The sequence below is a fragment of the Corvus cornix genome, chromosome 8 (assembly GCF_000738735.6).
Source record: "Corvus cornix cornix isolate S_Up_H32 chromosome 8, ASM73873v5, whole genome shotgun sequence".
NCBI classification, from domain to species: domain Eukaryota; kingdom Metazoa; phylum Chordata; class Aves; order Passeriformes; family Corvidae; genus Corvus; species Corvus cornix.
This window is the reverse complement of record NC_046338.1, coordinates 24313181-24330093: the sequence shown is the minus strand read 5'-3', so window position 1 is coordinate 24330093 and position 16913 is coordinate 24313181. Positions and strand designations below refer to the sequence as shown.

The 16913-nt window shown below is 55.0% G+C and overlaps 1 protein-coding gene across 1 annotated transcript in view; it reads left to right on the top strand.

Moving 5' to 3' along the window:
• The first annotated feature begins 840 nt into the window (after positions 1 to 840).
• The window catches only part of LOC104695597 (nitric oxide synthase 1 adaptor protein), a 38494-nt gene continuing 22421 nt past the window's right edge, over positions 841 to 16913 (top strand). Inside the window, 2 exon segments of the mRNA XM_039556032.1 lie at positions 841 to 945; positions 10766 to 10837. Coding sequence (XP_039411966.1) covers positions 841 to 945; positions 10766 to 10837 — 177 coding nt within the window.

The window sequence follows — 16913 nt, the reverse complement described above, 5'->3', positions numbered from 1 at the left end:
GCTCTGGCTGTAGGAACATGCAAGCAAAGCAAAGCAAAGCAAGGGTTTTGGGAATTGTGGGTCTCCTGTGGAGAGGGGAGCCTCTGAGGCCGGTGTTGGTTCTTCAGGCACGCTGCAGGGAGATGAGCTCTACAACTGTGGATATCCAAACACAGGATGGAGCCCTACCTGAGGGTGCACTGCGCATGTGGGGGTAAGGGATGCAACAGCCTGGACTTGAGGTCAAATCTATGTGAGTGGCTCCGTGAACACTTGGAAAGCAGCTCTGGGCTGCTCTCAGGGGGTGGGAAGCACATCCGCAGCTTTCGGGACTTTTGTAAGGTAGGACCGGGGGTCTGGTCGCAAGAGCTGGCCTTTCTTTAAGAGCAAGATGGAGATTCTCCACTTGCCGCTTGCTTGGTTCCCACCGTGTCCGGTGTTGGGACAAAGATTTGCGTGCAGAGTTCCTTGGCCCGGCTCCCCAGCCCGGAGGGATGCGGGTCCCGCTCCCAGCAGTGCCTTGCCCTGTGCTCCCCGGGTGGGCGGCCGGCGCTGCCCACCCTCCCCCAAGCCGTTCCCGAGGCATTGTTTTCCACTCATCCCTTTTTCGGTTGGGTTTTTTTTTTGAAGTTTGGCGGCGGGGCGCAAGCCCGGCCCCTCGCACTCGGTGCCAGCGCTGCCCGCCCCGCGGTGCTGCCGGGGCCGGAGCTCGCCGGGGGAGGGGGCGCGGAGCCCCCCGGCCGCCTCCCGCCCCCCTCGCTCCGCGCGGGCGCGTCCCCGCCCCGGGGCCGGGCGGGGCGGGGGCTCGGCGGCGGCAGGGCCGGGCGCGCTGCAGGGCTGCCCGGCCGCCGCGGGGCCGCCATGCCCGCCAAGTCCAAGTACAACCTGGTGGACGACCGGCACGACCTCCGCATCCCCCTGCACAACGAGGACGCCTTCCAGCACGGCATCTGCTTCGAGGCCAAGGTGGGCGGCGGGCGCGGGGGTGCCGCGGGGGTCGCCGCCCGGCGCTGCGCCCCGACGCTCCGGGATGCACAGTTTTCCAGCTCTCTTTTCGCATAGCTGTGGGGGTTTTGTGCTTTCCCCGGAGCCCTTCCCCTTGGCGTTGCCTGGTCTCCCCCAAACTCAGCTGCAGAGTTGGGCGAGGCTTCCCACCTATCCCGTAGGGATGCCCAGACCGGTGGGAAGGGTCAGGCTGGAGTGGGATCACCCTCGCGCTTCACCCCAGCATCCCTCCCTGGCCCTGCATCCCTCCAGGGCTCTGCGTGGTGTTGCTTGGGGACGCTGGCCCCAAGAGCGGGGTCTGTGTGCATCTTCCCGGGAAAGAGCGGAGGGCTCAGGCTTTCCTCTGCGGCTCCAGCGCTGTGGGTAGTGCCGGGGCGCCGCTGGGATGGGAGACGGGTGGTTGGGGTCTGCAGGGTGCCTTGAACCCTGGTGCTCCTCTAGCGTGAGCAGCCGGATGAGCTGTGTGCCATTTGCGGTGCAAGCGGTCAGGGACACGCACCCGAAATAAAAGCTTGCTATTTCTCTTTACGTTTATATCCTTGCTAGTGGATTTGGCACCAAGTGCTCTTTTCTTTTTATCTTTTCCGTTGGGACTTTTCTTTCTCTTGCTCCACGTCGGCTGTGGCTTCCCGCAGGCTGGCGCTTGCCATCTCGCAGCAGACTGGGAAAAGCCAAGCTACCGAGCAAGGAACGCTGGCCAGCAGTAAATTGGGAAGGAGCTGGCCAGAAGACTTGGAAAGGGGAAACATAAAATCCTGCCCCGTTTTCTTCTCCTGGGGGACATGGTTATCATGCTGATGGAGATACTCAAGTGAGGTTGACTTAGGAGAAAAGCCTGGTGTAAAACCGTTCTGAGCGGCAGGAAGGCAGGCGTCTGTCACACATTGTTGTCTTCGGAGAACACGTGCTGTCAGGGGAATAAAATTTGGCATCTAATTGTGTGCAATGCCCTCGGGGCAAGGCTGCGGCTCATCGGAGGGTGTGAAAGTGTTATTTTCCCCCTTTTCCCGGGGCCGGGAGGGTTCCTCTGCAGAGGCCGTCACCTGCCCGATGGCAGGCACTGTGCTGCAGAGAGCAAAACAGTTGTTTATGGAGCAAACTTAAACCTGCTTTGCAACTATTTGCTGGGAAAAGCTGTTCAAGCTCAACTTTGCAGCCTTTCGCTCCTGGGTGATTGGAGCCGATTGCTGTTTTACTGCCAGCACCTGCTCACCCCTCACCTGCGGGGAGGCTGCAAAGCACCTCGCCTTCTATCCCACGTGCCTCTTCCATGCCAGGTTTGGGTGACCCGGCTTGGGGGCTGAGGAGTGGGATAGGGCGTCAGCAGCCCCTGGGTCTGCTCAGGCTTATCTCTGCTCCACGCTGCCGGTCTGGCTGCATTAACGCAGTGCTGCATATTAGCCTTTGTTAGCTCCTCTTTTTCTTATTTGGTATCCGGTGGCACGCGCTAATGCCAAGCACAATCCGTACGAAACCCAGCTTCTGAATTCGTGGGTTTCTCCAGCAGCCCTCGATGCCAGATACAGAATGCAGATGGCTGAGGCAATTACTCTATCCTTTTATTAGATTGCTGGAGATTAATTAAATGCTTACACTCCTTTACTTCCTTTTATCCCCAAGAATCCCAAGCACTTACACCCGCACGGCTCTTGTTGCAGCCAGGCACCCAGCGCGAGTCACAAAAATGCAGAGCTCTGATTTAGAGCAGAACTTTGGGGAAGATTAAACCAGAAAAATGCTCGTCTGGGGTGTCAGGACTCACATGGCTGTCTCCTAAAATCCTCCTGGGATAGCTGATAGTGTGGGCAGCGGGGATCCCGATGTTACAGCTCAGCAGCTGGATCAGTGCTCTTTGCTCCAGCAGCCTGAGATTCCTGACGAGCTTGCCTGGGGCTCACTGCAGGGGGGTGATGTGGGCCTGAGTTAGTATGTGCTGATTTATTGCTTTAATTTTTAATTGTATTTTTACACTCAGACCTGCTGCTGTCTTTAAGTGGCACGTGTGGTGGGTGCAGTGCATGTTTTGGTCCATCACTAGCAGCTGGCATCCGTGCTCTTGTTCCCCTTGTCTCTCTCCTGAGGGAGTCTTGGCATCCTGGGTGACTGGGTGGCCACTGGCAGTCAGAATTTGAACCTTTGTCAAGCAGAGGGTGATGGACTTGATGTGAGGCAAGCGGTGCTGTCACTTGAGATGCGATGCCATCAGGAGGCTTGTGCCTCTTGTCCCCACTGGACCCACTTGCAGCCATATGTGCTGGCACAGGGTCACCGAGTCAGAGCAAAGTGTGCCCCAAGGATTATGTTAATCCATTTTCTGGAGATAAATCCAAGAGTTGGAAAATCCCACTCCATCTTCTTAGGAACAGTAATACATTTCACACTTTTGGATCTGTTTTCATTGGCCACTTCTCTTGGCACCAAACCCTGCTGTATCCCAGAGATGCCTTGGTCAGGCTGCAGGGGATCAGAGGAGCTGGCTCCGAGGGGAGGCAGAATGCTTGTTTTCTTCTGCGTCTTGCAGTCTGAATTGTTGAGTAAAATCAAAAGCCTGGTCTCTTGGGTTAGCTGAAACGTTTGGATGAAAGAACTGAGAGCTGCAGCATGGTGCAGGGGAGTGGACAGAAATTCCCACTGGTTTTCTGGTTAAATAAATGGGGATGTAGAAAGGAAAGACACCTCCTGCTCTCATCCACTTCCATGAAGAGAGGGATGTGAGCTTACTCCTTATCTACCCAAAGCCTTGGTGCTGCAGGACAAAATCCAGGGGCCACCTTTTGCAACACCAGCAGTTCTGTGCATTCAGGAATTATGACTCAGGCTGTTCCAACGCCTCCAGAGAGAGCAGCAGGCAGAGGGAATGGAGTGGGGTGGTAGAGCCTGGCACTGGATTGCCAGACCCTCATCTGTGGAAGTGCAGGGGAGCTGGGTGCTGCTGGGTTTGCTCAGGGACATCATTACTGTCCGTGTCCTGGGCTGGGCTGGTGTTTCCTCCTGCCCGAGAGGTCTTGTGGTCCAGAGCAAGGTCCCACCTGCCAAATGCCCATTATTTGGAAACAGCTGTTAATCCTTCAGTCCCGTTAATCCCTTCACAGCACCTTAATGTACGTGGTTCCCAAAGAGGGGGCAGATAGGTGTGAGGACCCTCTCTGCTGCTGCTCCCCCGTGTGCAGGCAAGGGGAGAGGAAGCTGCCCAAACACACCTCAATCCTTGGTGGACCCAGTGCCTGTGGTCTGGGACTGCCATGGGCCTGGGCATCACATGCTGAAACCTGCTGTTCCTGATACCAGACCTGCTTGCAGATAAATGTGGGACTCAAGGTTCGGGAGGGTTGCTGTTCTTCTGTGCAGCAGGTGGGGTTTTTGGGTTTGGCTGGTGGGGTTTTTTTTTCCCTTAAGTGGTCTTGGCAACCAGGCACTTTCTCTCATTTTTCTCAGTGCTTTTCTCTGCTTCTGTGCGTGGGAAACTGAAGTTGAACTGAGCATCTGCTGCTGTCTATGTTTGGAGATGGGACATGGAGGAGACTTAAGTCTGATCCATTCTGTCCCTTCCTCTGAATCTCTCCAGTCCACCTGCCTGCCACCCTCCAGAGGATGCGAGCACCGGCAGGCACTGCCAGTTGCTCCAAAGAGAAATCCTTCATCAGGAAAACAATTATGGCCTCAGGTGAACACTAAGCAGGGAGTACATGTGTGTTTCCACTCCCGTGTATATTTTTATGTACTTAGGGGCTGCAAATATAAGCGTTGGAAGTGAGTTGAATTGCAGGCAGCCCTGATCGAGGTGTTCAGTTCCCCTCCACTGCTTCAGGCACCCTTCCCAGCAAGGGCCCTTTTCCTGGAGGGCTGGGAAGCAGGAGACAGGTTGTGTGAAGCTCTGCACTAGTTTGGCTGCCTGCGAGAGAGTTGGCAGCTCTGTTTGGGGGCTGTTTGTACTGGCAGCTCTGGTGTGCTCTGTTGGGGCTGCTCAGCCCAGAGCAAAGCTGCAATGTGCCTGAGCCTGGATTGCTCGCTCCAGGCTATAAATAACCTTCCCAAGTCTACGAAGGTTCTTGTCTGAAACAGTGGCATATTTCTGCCATACTTGTTAAGTCAGTTCATAGGCTGCTTAGTGAAGCTCTTAGCAAAGAAAACTCAGTCTGGATTTGGCAAAGCCGTGTGTGCCCAGACTGGGTCCCAGACGGGCGGCGCGTGGGCTCTGCAGATGCCAGAAGGTCCCGAGGGAGCAGCAGCGGGGGTGGGATGCTCCCAGCCCTGCTTTCTGCAGTGCTCTGCTCTTGCACATCCCTGCCGAGGCCGTAGCTGGGTGTAGGTGCAGGAAGCACAGGCCCTGCGTGGGGGCAGCTGTGGGCGGTGTGCCTGGGTGGGGAACGGAAACACGGCGAGTGGACAGTCCTGCTCCACTGGCATGGAAAAGCTTCATCCCTCCTCGGCACCTGCTGGCTCTGTGCCCTGCTGTCCCCGCTGCACAGCCACCTGCAGCAAAGGTGTTTCCCCTTTTCACCTGAGCCCTGCTTTGGCTGGTGGGAGGGGAGGGTGGGTGTGGTGCTCACGGCTCTGGTGAGTGTCTTGGAGTCCCCAGAGCTCTGTGTTTTTGGCAATTGAGCCCTGCTGCAGCTCCTAAGCAGAGCAAGTGCTGCTGGGACCAGCAGACACATAAGCGCTGATGTCCTTAAGGGTTATCCCTGGCCAGTGCTGCCTGGTGTGAGGGTGGGTCCCTGGTGTGTTAATGCCCAGTGTCCCGGTGCGCAGCTCTGGATGGGTCTGATCCCCTGCCTCAGACCACCTGGCTGCCAGGGCTGGATGTGCTGTCCTCAGGGTGCAGAGCCCTGCTAAGGGAGGAACTGGGCAAGGTTGAGGTGCCCAGCTCAGCAGAGCACCCGTCTGCTGGACTCAGAATAGAAAGCCAGGGCCTTTTTCCGTTCAAGTCGGCTGGCATCGTGAACTTTCCATCCCTTTTGGCCTCTCAGCCTGCACCACCACAGTCTGAGTAAACTTCCCTCTTTCCATGCAGCAAGGCTGGGTGTTCCTGAGGTGCAGGGCAGAGCTGGGGCCATGCCAGCCCAGACCCTTGGCTCCCCGGGCTGAGGCCATGCATGGGCGACTGGAGAGCAGGAAGAGTGGGACAGCAAAAGTCCTGGGAATGGATTTCTCCTTGCTTTCCCTGACAGCAGCAGCCTGGGGAGAAATCCTTATCAGCCAGACTGCAGACAGACAGGGTGTTCCCCGGGTGCTGGGGAAATGAAGAGGTTTCAGACTGGTGCCTGAGCACTTTGTCCCTCACTTCGTGGCACAGCCATGTGTGGCAGGGCCAATGTCCCAGTACCAGGTGTAGCCTCACACCGTCCTGGACTCTGTAGAAATCTGGGGACCCTTGTGCCCTGTATGGGATGGCCCCCATCGGCCTGCTGGTACCTCTGGTAACCCCTCCCTAACCCGGGGGCAGGATCCCCTGTTCAGACAGTGCTCTCCTGGCCCTGAAGACAGCCTGGGGCTGGTGCCAGCATGTCCCCCCGCCCTGCTGCCTGCCTGCAGCTCCCATAGAGAAGCCGTGGCTCCTCATCTGTGGCAGGGTCTCTGGCTCGGGGTGGCTCTGGAAGCTGGAAACCGGCAGCCAGCCAGTCCAGGCTCCCCTGTAAGCTGGGGATGATTCAGCCCTGACCTTTGCACGCGGTATTGGGCTGTCAGAGCAGCAGGAAGGCGGCAGCTCCTCCCCAGGAAGGCTTTGGCTGCCCACCTCTGCCCACCACCGATCTCATCAACACCCCTTCCAAGGTGTCCCCTGGCAGTGATGCGATTGGCCTTCAGTTTTCTGAAAATATCTGCCACCTGCTGTCACAGAAAAAGCAACTTCTCAAGAAAATTCATTTCTGACAGAGCAGAAAACGAGCAGTATTAAACAGCCTCGAGGAAAAATGAGAAACTGAGTGACTTGTGCAAACAGTCCCTTGGCAAAGTGCTCCCCTTTGTTTTCTGTTCAAAAAACAAATTTATTTTTTTTCCCTGGCATTTCCCAGAACTGGGCAGATCTTTGGTAAGCCATGGGCAGAGGGTGAGTGGTGTAGGCTGTGTGCAGAGGCCCCTTCCCACTGTGCCTGGGACAGAGAGGAGAGCCTGTTTGCATGGGGAGGGGACAGCAAGCAGAGTCCCTTTGGGTGCTGAGAAGGCCGGTGGGTGATGGCCACCTGTGCCATGGCAGGGGGAGGGACTGCCCTTTCTGGGGAGCCTGGAAGGATGGATGGAAGGCTGGATCCCACACATGGGGATCAGGAGCGGCAGGGCATATGAAGGACTGAAAGCACCCTACAAAAGAGGTGCTTTGTGCTGGTATCACAGCCTTGAGCAGCTCTGGCTGTTGGCAGTGTGAGGGCTGCCTTTGTGGGGCTGCCAGGGCTCCTGCTGCATGAGGGACCCCCTTGGCTGCCCATTCACCGTGCGGGTGGCTTTTCTTCTCCTAATTGGGCTGGGGAGGAGGAGGCTGCCCAGGACTGCCCTCCCCACCTTCAGAGCTCGGGTATCGGTGACCCCCTAATCCCATTTGGCTCTTGGGTGCGGGTGGGAGGCTCCAGTTCTGTCCCCCCATCCCTTGGCAGGGTGGTGGGGCCGTGGATCTGGAGGTGATTATTTGGAAAAGCCACATCCTGCATATGTACATATGTTCTCCCCCTTGGTTCGCGGGGGCTTGGGGAGGGTGAGCTCTTTCATAGGTTTATTTTCTTTGTCAGCTCTTTTGCACAGCTTTATTTTCTTCCCTTTTGTCTCGGGCACCTTCCTTTCTCCTTCCTGCCTCCCTTTCCCAGGGGGTCAGCTGGCTGGCACGGATGCTGGCCCGAGCCCTGGGAGCCAGGACAATGGCCCTTGCAGGGACTGGGACCACCGCCGTGTGCCTGGCACCTCGCTGGGGGCACGTGTGTGTTAAAAGGAAGGCAAAAATCTGTGCCTGGGAGTCCCCATGTTTGGGGGGGGGGAGTTGTGGGGGGGGGGTCTCTGAAGCTCCTGCCCTGGGAGAGAGGGAGCTCAGCGGTGGGTTGGAGTGAGAGGGAAGTATTGCACTGTGGAGGCTCTGGCTGCTTTACTTATCCTCATCTTTACTTCACCTGCTTGTTCCCACACCTATTCCCATAATTAAAATTGGTGCTGTGAGTAGGAGGGCTGGAGGAGAGGGGAGCAGGAGCAGCCCTTGGTGTGCTCATTGCCTGCAAATCACTACTAAATAGGGATGGCTTCTCAGACCATCCCCCCATCTTGCCTGGCAAGTGGTTTAGCTGAAAGACCAACCCCCAGGTCCCCATTTTTGGGGGATACTCACCACATTGTGAGGGGTTACTCGTCTGCAGTGCACTTGTCACATGTGATTTCTGCCCTGAAGGAGAAATCTGTGGAGACTTTGTCCATCTGCTGAGTTGTGTGAAATGTGTAAAAAATACCTGCCTCCAGAGTGGAAGGAGGGGAGGGTGTTTTTGGAGCTGTGAGCGCAGTAATTGTGCGAAGTGAGCCCACACTGGGACTGGATGTGCCGTGGGCTCTGGTGCGAGCACCCACAGGCTGTGGCATACAGCAGGATGCCCTGGAGACCAGGTTTGGAGCAGAGGTGAATCCTGCAGGGTTTGTGACCTGTGCCCCCCTTGGTTTGGGTACGTGTGAACATGAGCTGGAGAGGGGCACAGATAGGACAGCATCCAGACATCCCTACTGCTGGTGCTGTTTCTCAGGAGGCCTATCCAAGGAGGTGGTGCCTGGCCCAAGGGGGTGTCTGGTTTCTTCTCCATTACATGCTTACAGGGCACCCCAGCCCTGCTGGGCTCACACATGCAGTTGTGGCCATGAGGTTGTGGTGGGCAGCCAGGAACTTGGCGTTGCTGGAATCCATGTGGCCGTGGGAGCCAGCAGTGGATGCAGCTGTGTCCTACCCAGCTGGCACTGCTTGCCCTGTCCTTGGGCATGGCTGTGTTCTGCACCTGCCTGGGCAAGGAAAGCACAGGGGAAGGAAAGTGATTACCAGGCACTGACCTCATGCAGCTGGGAATAGCTGAAAGAAGATCGGCTTCCTCTGGCTGCAAAAGTCTGTGCTTCTCGTCATGTGAGATAAGAATCCTGCTTCTCCAGGTGGTCCCTGGCGGAAAAGTGATGTGGGAAGGCTTGGTGGGGAAGTACAACAGGGATGTTTGCCTGGCAGAGCAGGATGGGGAAAGGCTTCTTCCTCAGGTCCTCATGGTGACTGCAAGTTCAGGGCTCCGGCTGCCTCTGTCCTTCTCCTCAGCTCCTGCTTTTTACTGATGGTGCCCGGAGTTTACATCAGAAACGGGGCTGTATTGATGTCCAAGATGCCTCTCTCGGATGACGTGCCCCTTTGAAGGGGTGGCAGACTGTGTGTAGGGGATGTGACAGGGAGTTCACCCAGAGCTGTGCGCTCTCAGCAGGGCAGTGAGGGGCTGGGGCTGGGCAGCTGGTGCCGCGTGTGCCGCGCGTCGTGGGCTGTAATTCCCGGTTACGTAAGGCTGCCCTGCACCGCGGCAGCCTGCACGGCACGTGACGCACACGCCAGCTGTTTGGGGGTATTTTTATATCCTCTCTCTTCACATCTCCCCTCGGCACCGATGGCCCGGTGCTGGTCACTGGACACCTGCCTCTGTGTCCCCCCAGGCAGGAGCTGCACATCTGGGGATGGCCTTGCCGAGCTGCTGGGCTTCTTGGGTTGGGGCGTGGGGCCTTAGCAAGGAGGGCTCTCAGAAATGCAGGGCTCTCTGAGTTTCAGCTCATACACAAAGCCCAGGCGTGGTCATGCATCCCCTGCACCGTGCCTTCTCTCCTTGGAGGTGGCAATCCCAGTGGAGAGGAGCTGGGAGTCCCACAGCAACGCTGGGAGAGAAATAACTCCTCTCAGCAGCCTCTGCCTGTGCGGTGACGCCTGAACATGTGTTGAGACACTTAGGCACCCATGTCAGTGCTGCTGCTGGAAACCAGTGACCTGGGCTTTCATGGTGTCAGTAGAAGTTATGGCCATATTCATGGGAACACGTAGCCCTGCTGGGTTTAGTGCCCGTGCTGTGCTGCCGAGGGTTACGTCAGCCCCTGTGTCGAGATGAAGCGTGGGAGCACAGAAGGCCAGTAAATAGGCTCAAAATGCTTTTCTTCTAACCACACGTTTTTAGTGCTCAGCATTGACTCTTCATCGCTTGTCTGTTTTCTGATCCTTCTTCAGAATCTGCCCTCTTCCATTTTATTTTTAAAAAGGTTTTTGTTCGGCGTCTCTCCGTGCTGGGTCGCAGTGGCGCTGCCTTTGGTCCCCTTTGAATAGCAAAGCGGCTCCTTTATTCTGGAGGCTAGGCCTGGAGGCTCAGCATCCCTGGAAAAACAGCCACGGTTTTGGCAGGGCTGTAATTGAATAATGCAGGGCCTGTCACAGGACAGGTTGGTCCAGCTATTTTAGGGATATTCCAATATCCAGGTCTGTAATAGATGACTCACTGCAGCCAAAGGGATATTTGTTTATACCTGTGTGCTTTGATCATGGCCTAGATGAGTGAGTCCTGCTGGCCTGCTGGCTGAAGCTATTTTATTACTAGAAAAAGGGTTTTTGACTACTTGCAATGTTGCGGTGAGGGAACAGCTTCATGATGGGAGGCGTGCAAGGATTCAGGTGCAGCAGGCAAAATGCTGCTCGTTCCCCAGAAGTGACCCTGGGTTCCCTCTGTGGATAGTGTGGATACCACTGAGGCCGTGGTGGGACCGTAGGGTTTCCAGTGCTGTAGGAACTTGACTAATCTCCTTTCTTTCCCTACAGTACATCGGGAGCCTGGATGTGCCACGGCCGAACAGCCGGGTGGAGATCGTGACGGCCATGAGGCGCATCAGGGTGAGTTGTGGCCAGGGTGCTCCTTCCCCTTCTGCGTCAGGGTGCCTGGAGTTCTCCTCCATCTGCCTGTGCAGCTTTGTCTTGTGTAAATCCTGTCCTCCAGTGTACTCATAACTCTGTGTTTTTTACTGTCCCTCTCTCTGCTGACATCTCCATGTCACCCGGGCACGGTGCCTGCAGGCTCTGTGTGGCGTAGTCCTGTTTGCAGCATGGCTGTCCCCGCGGTAGCTGGGCATCCTGTGCAGTAGCAGGGCTCTGTCCGTGCTCCCAGTGCTGCATCCCGTGCTGTGGAGGCAGGAATGGGGTGAAAGGTGGATGTGGGATGTCAGGCTGCTGGCCCCGGGTGGTAACTGTAGCATGTCCACGATTCGGAGGATTTCCTCATTTTTCGGTCCCAATAACAAAGTAACAACAAGCTACTTGTGCAAGAGGTAGTTTAGGGTTTTACTGCTTGTGTAAGAATTTCAGCAACATGAAAATTCAGGCGCTGCCTGGATATGGCAGCAGCTTAGTGCTAAATGGCAATGTGCAAATTAAGGTGCAGAGTAACGAGCTCTGGGGCTGGCCAGCAGTGAGCTTGTTTAATGGTGAGTAGGTCAGGGGGTGTCTGTCATCTGGTAATGAAGTCATCTGGCTTCCCAAAATACTTACAGCCAGGATATGGGACACTCCTGCCGTATAATGCTTGGCCAATAGCCAGGAGAGGAGCTTTTCTTCTGCTCCCCAGCCTCTCACCAGCACAACTGGAAGGTGTTCAGAGGGGGCTGGCAGGGGAGCAACCCATGTACCCCATAACTTGCTGCCCCCAGGCTTAAAATAGCAGGAGCTTGACTGCTCTTCAACAAGGGACAGCCCTTTGGGCTGGACCTCAGTGTGCTGTCTGTGGCCTTGTGGCCGCAGGTGTGGGTAATTTGGTCTGTCCTTGGGCCACAGCAAGGAGTCTACCCTGTCCTCCCGGGATGGCTCTCCCCTGGGAATAACACTCTTCACTGGAAGGACCCGAAGGCACTTGCAGGGACATTGGGTAATGGATGAGCTGTCTTTCTGCTGGTCTCATGGGATCCCATAAGCACCAAAGCTGCTCCTGTCACTGAGCAGCTGTACCAGAGCTCTGCTCCTCTCAGCCCTCCGTGCAGACTCTTGGTATAATCTCATTTTCCCTTTCACCAGAGGAGGAGAGGAGTATCATATCCCAAGGTAAGGAGTATCACATCCAAAGGACACAGATTTCAAGGCTCTTCTGTTTCAAACTTTGAGGGTGTAAATAGTTTGTGGGCTTTCCTCAACAGCTTTCCTATCTTCTGTCTTGTCCTCTCCGTGCAGGTTGATGTTGTAACTGGTGCACAAACTGGGAAGTCCTTTATGGCATGAGTTTTTTGTCCAGACGAGGTTTGGGACAGAACAACTGTTATGCCATTGAGAGCTCTTATAAACAGCAGTTTCCTTCACTGCCTTTCAAGACTTTTGAAAGAATGCAGCTCCAGCCCCAAAAATCACAGAGCTCCACCTCAGTATGGGAGGATTAGAACAAATCTGAGGGCTTAAGTAAACCCTGGGGGAAAAAGAAGAGCACCAGAACGTCCTTGTTGACCAATACAAATAAACTCAAGCACAGTCTAGAAAATTCATAGGTACAGCTCTGAATGGCGAGGAAAGGACACAGAGCAGGGTAAAATAATGGTTTCTCATGGTGAATGATGTATTTGAAGCGTGTGCTCAGGCTTTCCTCACCTGTGTAAGACAGAAGAGATGCAAGTCATTGAAAGGCTGTGACTTTGCAGATCAGATCTGCCAGAGAGACTTTGAATGTGTATTTATTTGTTGGGGCTGCTGTTTGTGAGGAGGGTGCCAGGTTGGTTGGTTTGATGGCTGTTTACGTGCAAAGCCCCCCCGGTTTCCTGTGCTTTGCCCTGGCTGTGTGCCTGGCAGCAGGACACAGCATTGCTGAGGGTATTTCTGGCTGGGCTGGGTGCTGGGGGCTCGTTTCAGTTTGGCTGGAGCTGAAGGAATGCATGTCCTCCTTAAAGAGCACAGCTACCCTTGTGCTTTACGGAATAAAATAATCTCATAATATTGGCATGGGGAAACCAGAGGAAGAAAAAGTTTATTTAGGCACAGAAAGCAAGCAATGAGAGATCATCAAGTGCAAGCAACAGCAGTTCTGTGTGTAGGGTGTGAAGCAGCTGCTGACCCTGAGGTTTGTGTGGTTTTTAATGCAGTCCCTGGTTTAGGGGGAAAAGTGCTCTGTCTCAGTTTGTTCCAAGTTAGTCAGTGCTGGTGAAGGAGGGGAACCCTCACCATCCCCTCTGCTGCTTCAACTCTCCTTTCTCAGTGCTGCCTTCACCATAGCTGCTTTCTGGGCTTTGCCTCTAAATGCTTAAAAAAATGATTCTGCAAAGAAGTGAGGATGCTCTCTGCCCCAGAGTGAGGATCCCAGTGGGGAGGATGCCCTGGAAGCCCCCCATGACTGCCCGTGCTGGGCTGGGAGCAGGGAGGGACTGGGACAGCAGCAGCAGCACCTCCTGTAGCGCTGCCTCCCTTCTACTCCCCCGCACTCGGGGCCTGGCAGATCCTGGCTTCCTGTTTAGATGGAGACCTGACCCTTTGGGGGCACAGAGGAGGACACTGCATAGCTGACATTGCTGGGATGCCTGCTGCAGGCAGGCTCGCTGCTGCTGCTGCCACGCTGCACTCTGCAGAGCAGAGCAATGGCCGTGGGCAGGATGGCTCCACCGGAGCCGTGTAGGCTGAGCCCAGATCTGGTCCCTTTTGTGGATCAGGGGTGAGAGGGACTTTAAACAGGGGGTTGGTATTGCAGGCCACGGATGCCATCCACTTCCTCTGCACTGCTGAAGGGTTGGTGATGCCATGGCCATCCTCGTGGCCCTGGCCAGAGGGAGTTTCTGCCCAGAAGCAGGAGAATGTAGAGAACTCCCGGGATTCTTGCAGCTTGGGGTGAGGAGGGAAGGGGAGGTGCTCAGCTGACTGTCTCTGCTTTTCCTTCCTGCATGGACTGGGCTTGCTGGGGATACAGCCCTCACTGCACTGCCCCTGGTGCAAATCCCTGGCCCTGAAATGACTCAGTGGAATGGGACATTAGCCATGCTAGAGATCCACTTGGAGGGCATTTTGTGAGCATTTGCTGCAGCTTTCCTCCGAAACCCACATCTCTCCTGCAGACCACTGATGGCCACATATGTAATAAATACAACAGACCAGGGCTTGTTTTCTGGGCAAGCAGCAGGGCTTGTGTGAGTACAACTGGCTCCGTTCCCCTCCTCATCCCAGAACAGGGTGACCCAGTCCCTGTTGCTTCATCCTCTGAACTGCTGGAGTAGGTTGGCTTTCAAAATGCTCCTTGGCTCCTCTGGAGGCAAGCTGTAAGGAACAGATCCGTACGTCCAGGAAGTTACCTGTGGGCACCTGAACATCAAAAAGCCCCAAATTAAGAGTGGTGTATCTTCCCAACCCTAAGGATTATGAGCTGTTGAAGATTTCAGCTGGAAGTGCCTGGGGAGGTGGCAAGATATCTTTTTCCTTCCCCTCCCTTCCCAGTGAGCTCCTGGGCCCTAAGTGACAATGACAACTGTATATTTTTTATGTTGTCATGATGTAAATACATGCAGAGGCTTTCCTCTCTGTGCCCCTGGCATGTCTCCAGTGCAGCCAGTGCTGCCAGTGCTGCCTGGCTGGGGCTTGGTGCCGTGGTTCTAGAGAATTTGGAATTGGCCCTTTTGGATTGCTGGGTGCAGCTTTAATCCAGGTTTTCTTTGGAGCCAGAAAGGATGAAATCCTATATAGGCACTTCTTAAAAGCTGCCTCTGTGAAAGTCTTCTGCAAGTCTGTTTCTGGGAAGTGTCCAGCTGAGTTTTGCAGGCTCAAAACAGGGAGGCATTCCAAGCACTTGAAAATCTTGCTTCTCTACACCTCCTACTCTGTCAGGTACATCTGATTTTGTGGGACTTCGGCTGCTTTGCATAGCTGAGCTCAGTTTTAGCAAATTGGCAAAACTGCTGAATTTCAACAAGCTTGTGTAAAGCAAGATTTTGCATCCTCTGCAGGCCACAGGTGCAGTTGGACTGGTGTGAAAATTGATGTGTGTGGCCAGTTATTTGTGTGGAGCTCCTGGTGTAACTTGGAGCTTATTTAATTAGAATATTTCTCAGATATCCCTGCTCCTGCCAATGGTGAATTTTTAAAAGCATGAGGCCATTTACAGCGATGCCTTCCTTTTTTTTCTTCTTTTCTCTCACCGTGCATGGCTGTCCCTGCTGTAGAATGGAGCAGGATTTGGGAGCAAGCTGGCCCTGGTTGCCTGGGACAGCCCACCCCTGTCTGTCTGTGAGGACCAGCACAGTGGGAAGTGGGCTGGCCAGGAGATGCTCAGGCTTTGGCCACCTGAAGAGAGCACAGCCTGCTCCGTGCCAAGTCACGGCGCTTGGTGCAAGGTGAATTATTGACGAGCTAATGACTCGATGTGGTTATCCAAGATGAACAAGATTACGTCGTATTAGATCTGGGAGGAACTGAAAGGATGTCTGTAATAATTTCAATTGCTCTTTCAGTGCTCTGACAGTCACAGTAAAGGGGTGAAGCCTTCTGGGCAAGCTCATATTTCTCCTGGCATCCCTGGTGCCACTTAATGTCATGATAAAATAATGGCTAGTCTGGTATTGCTAAGCATGAAATATGCCAGGATCTCATCCTGTGGTTAGCGTTTAACCAATAAACTGGTTAAATTAGTACCCAGATTGATTGGAGCAGCCTTTTGTCCAAGACTGCCCACAGGGGAAGGATGGTTTCCAGGACAGCTGGCCAAAGTGTGGTGACCCTGGCTTTATTGTCTGCCTTAATATCATGGCCAGGTTGGGATGAGTGTTTTCCAGTGGAGCTGTGGGCTCCAGTGGAGTGCTTTCCAGTGGAGCAGTGAATAACGTGAGTTATAATGCACATATAGTAAAATGAGTTTAGGGAGGTAAATGACTCCATGTGGCAGAAGACAGGCATCTGGACTGTTGAAGAGGTGTGAAGTGTGAGCCATTAATACTGGAAAGCAAAGTCTGAGCCCTGGAGGAAGGCAGTGAGGAAAGGGCGTTGGGCACTGCTTGCCAGAGAGACTTTGGGAAGGCGCTGAGAGCCCTGAGACGCGAGCAAGTACTGCCTGTGCTGGCTGTCTCCTGAGCGTGCTGGGTCACGCAGTGGCAGGAATGACTGGGCTCAGCCAGACGTCTGACCTGGTGGGTGCTGAGGAGATGAGGAACAGGCACGCTCCTTCGTCCCCTGGGAGCTGGCTTGCTAAATAAGTCATGATAAGCACATTGCCTTTCAGCTTCCAGGAATGCCTTATCTAAGAGTTCTCTGCCAAACTTGGGACAGCAGTGTGTCCCTCGTGGCCAGCCTCCAAAACATGGTGGGGTAGACAGGAAAGAGCAGGGAGTTCCCAGCTGGATGGAGAGCTAGGGTGTGGAGCCAGTGAGGATGAAGGAAACTATAACCCAGGTGGGGGAGCGTGGTTTGGGAAAGCTCCTGAGCCAGGAGGTGCATGCCATGTGTGGTCTTCCCCATACCTCCTGTGTCCCTGAGGAGCTCAGCACTTCTGCTCTGGGCAAGTGTCCCGCGGGCAGGCGACGCTCAGGGCTCTGGCCAGAACACATCGAGTGGCGCTGGGCACGCCAGCACAGGCAGCAGTGTTCCTGGTGGGTGATACTGGCCTGCAGCCAGCCCAGTGCCTTTGAGAGGGCTGGGAGCCAAGCAGGCACCAAGCCCAGGGCAGGACTGGAGCTGCTGGCAAAAAGCTGGGAGGCAGTAGTGCCTTCTGTCCTCTCCAGCCCCATCACACATCCTTGCCCTCCGTTTGCTTGGGTTGGACTTCCCTGGGTTGGACTCAGTTCCTTCTCTGGGAGCCTACGGTGTCTCCCTGTGATTCATCTCCCTCCCTGGCTGGGGGCTTTCCCCATCATGCTCACACTGAGTCACTTTACTGCCTTGTCAGTGCCACTGTCTGAGCCATCAGCAAATATCTGCGGGGAGCTCAAGGGAGAGGATGGGGAGTAATGTCTGTCAGGCTCCCTGAATG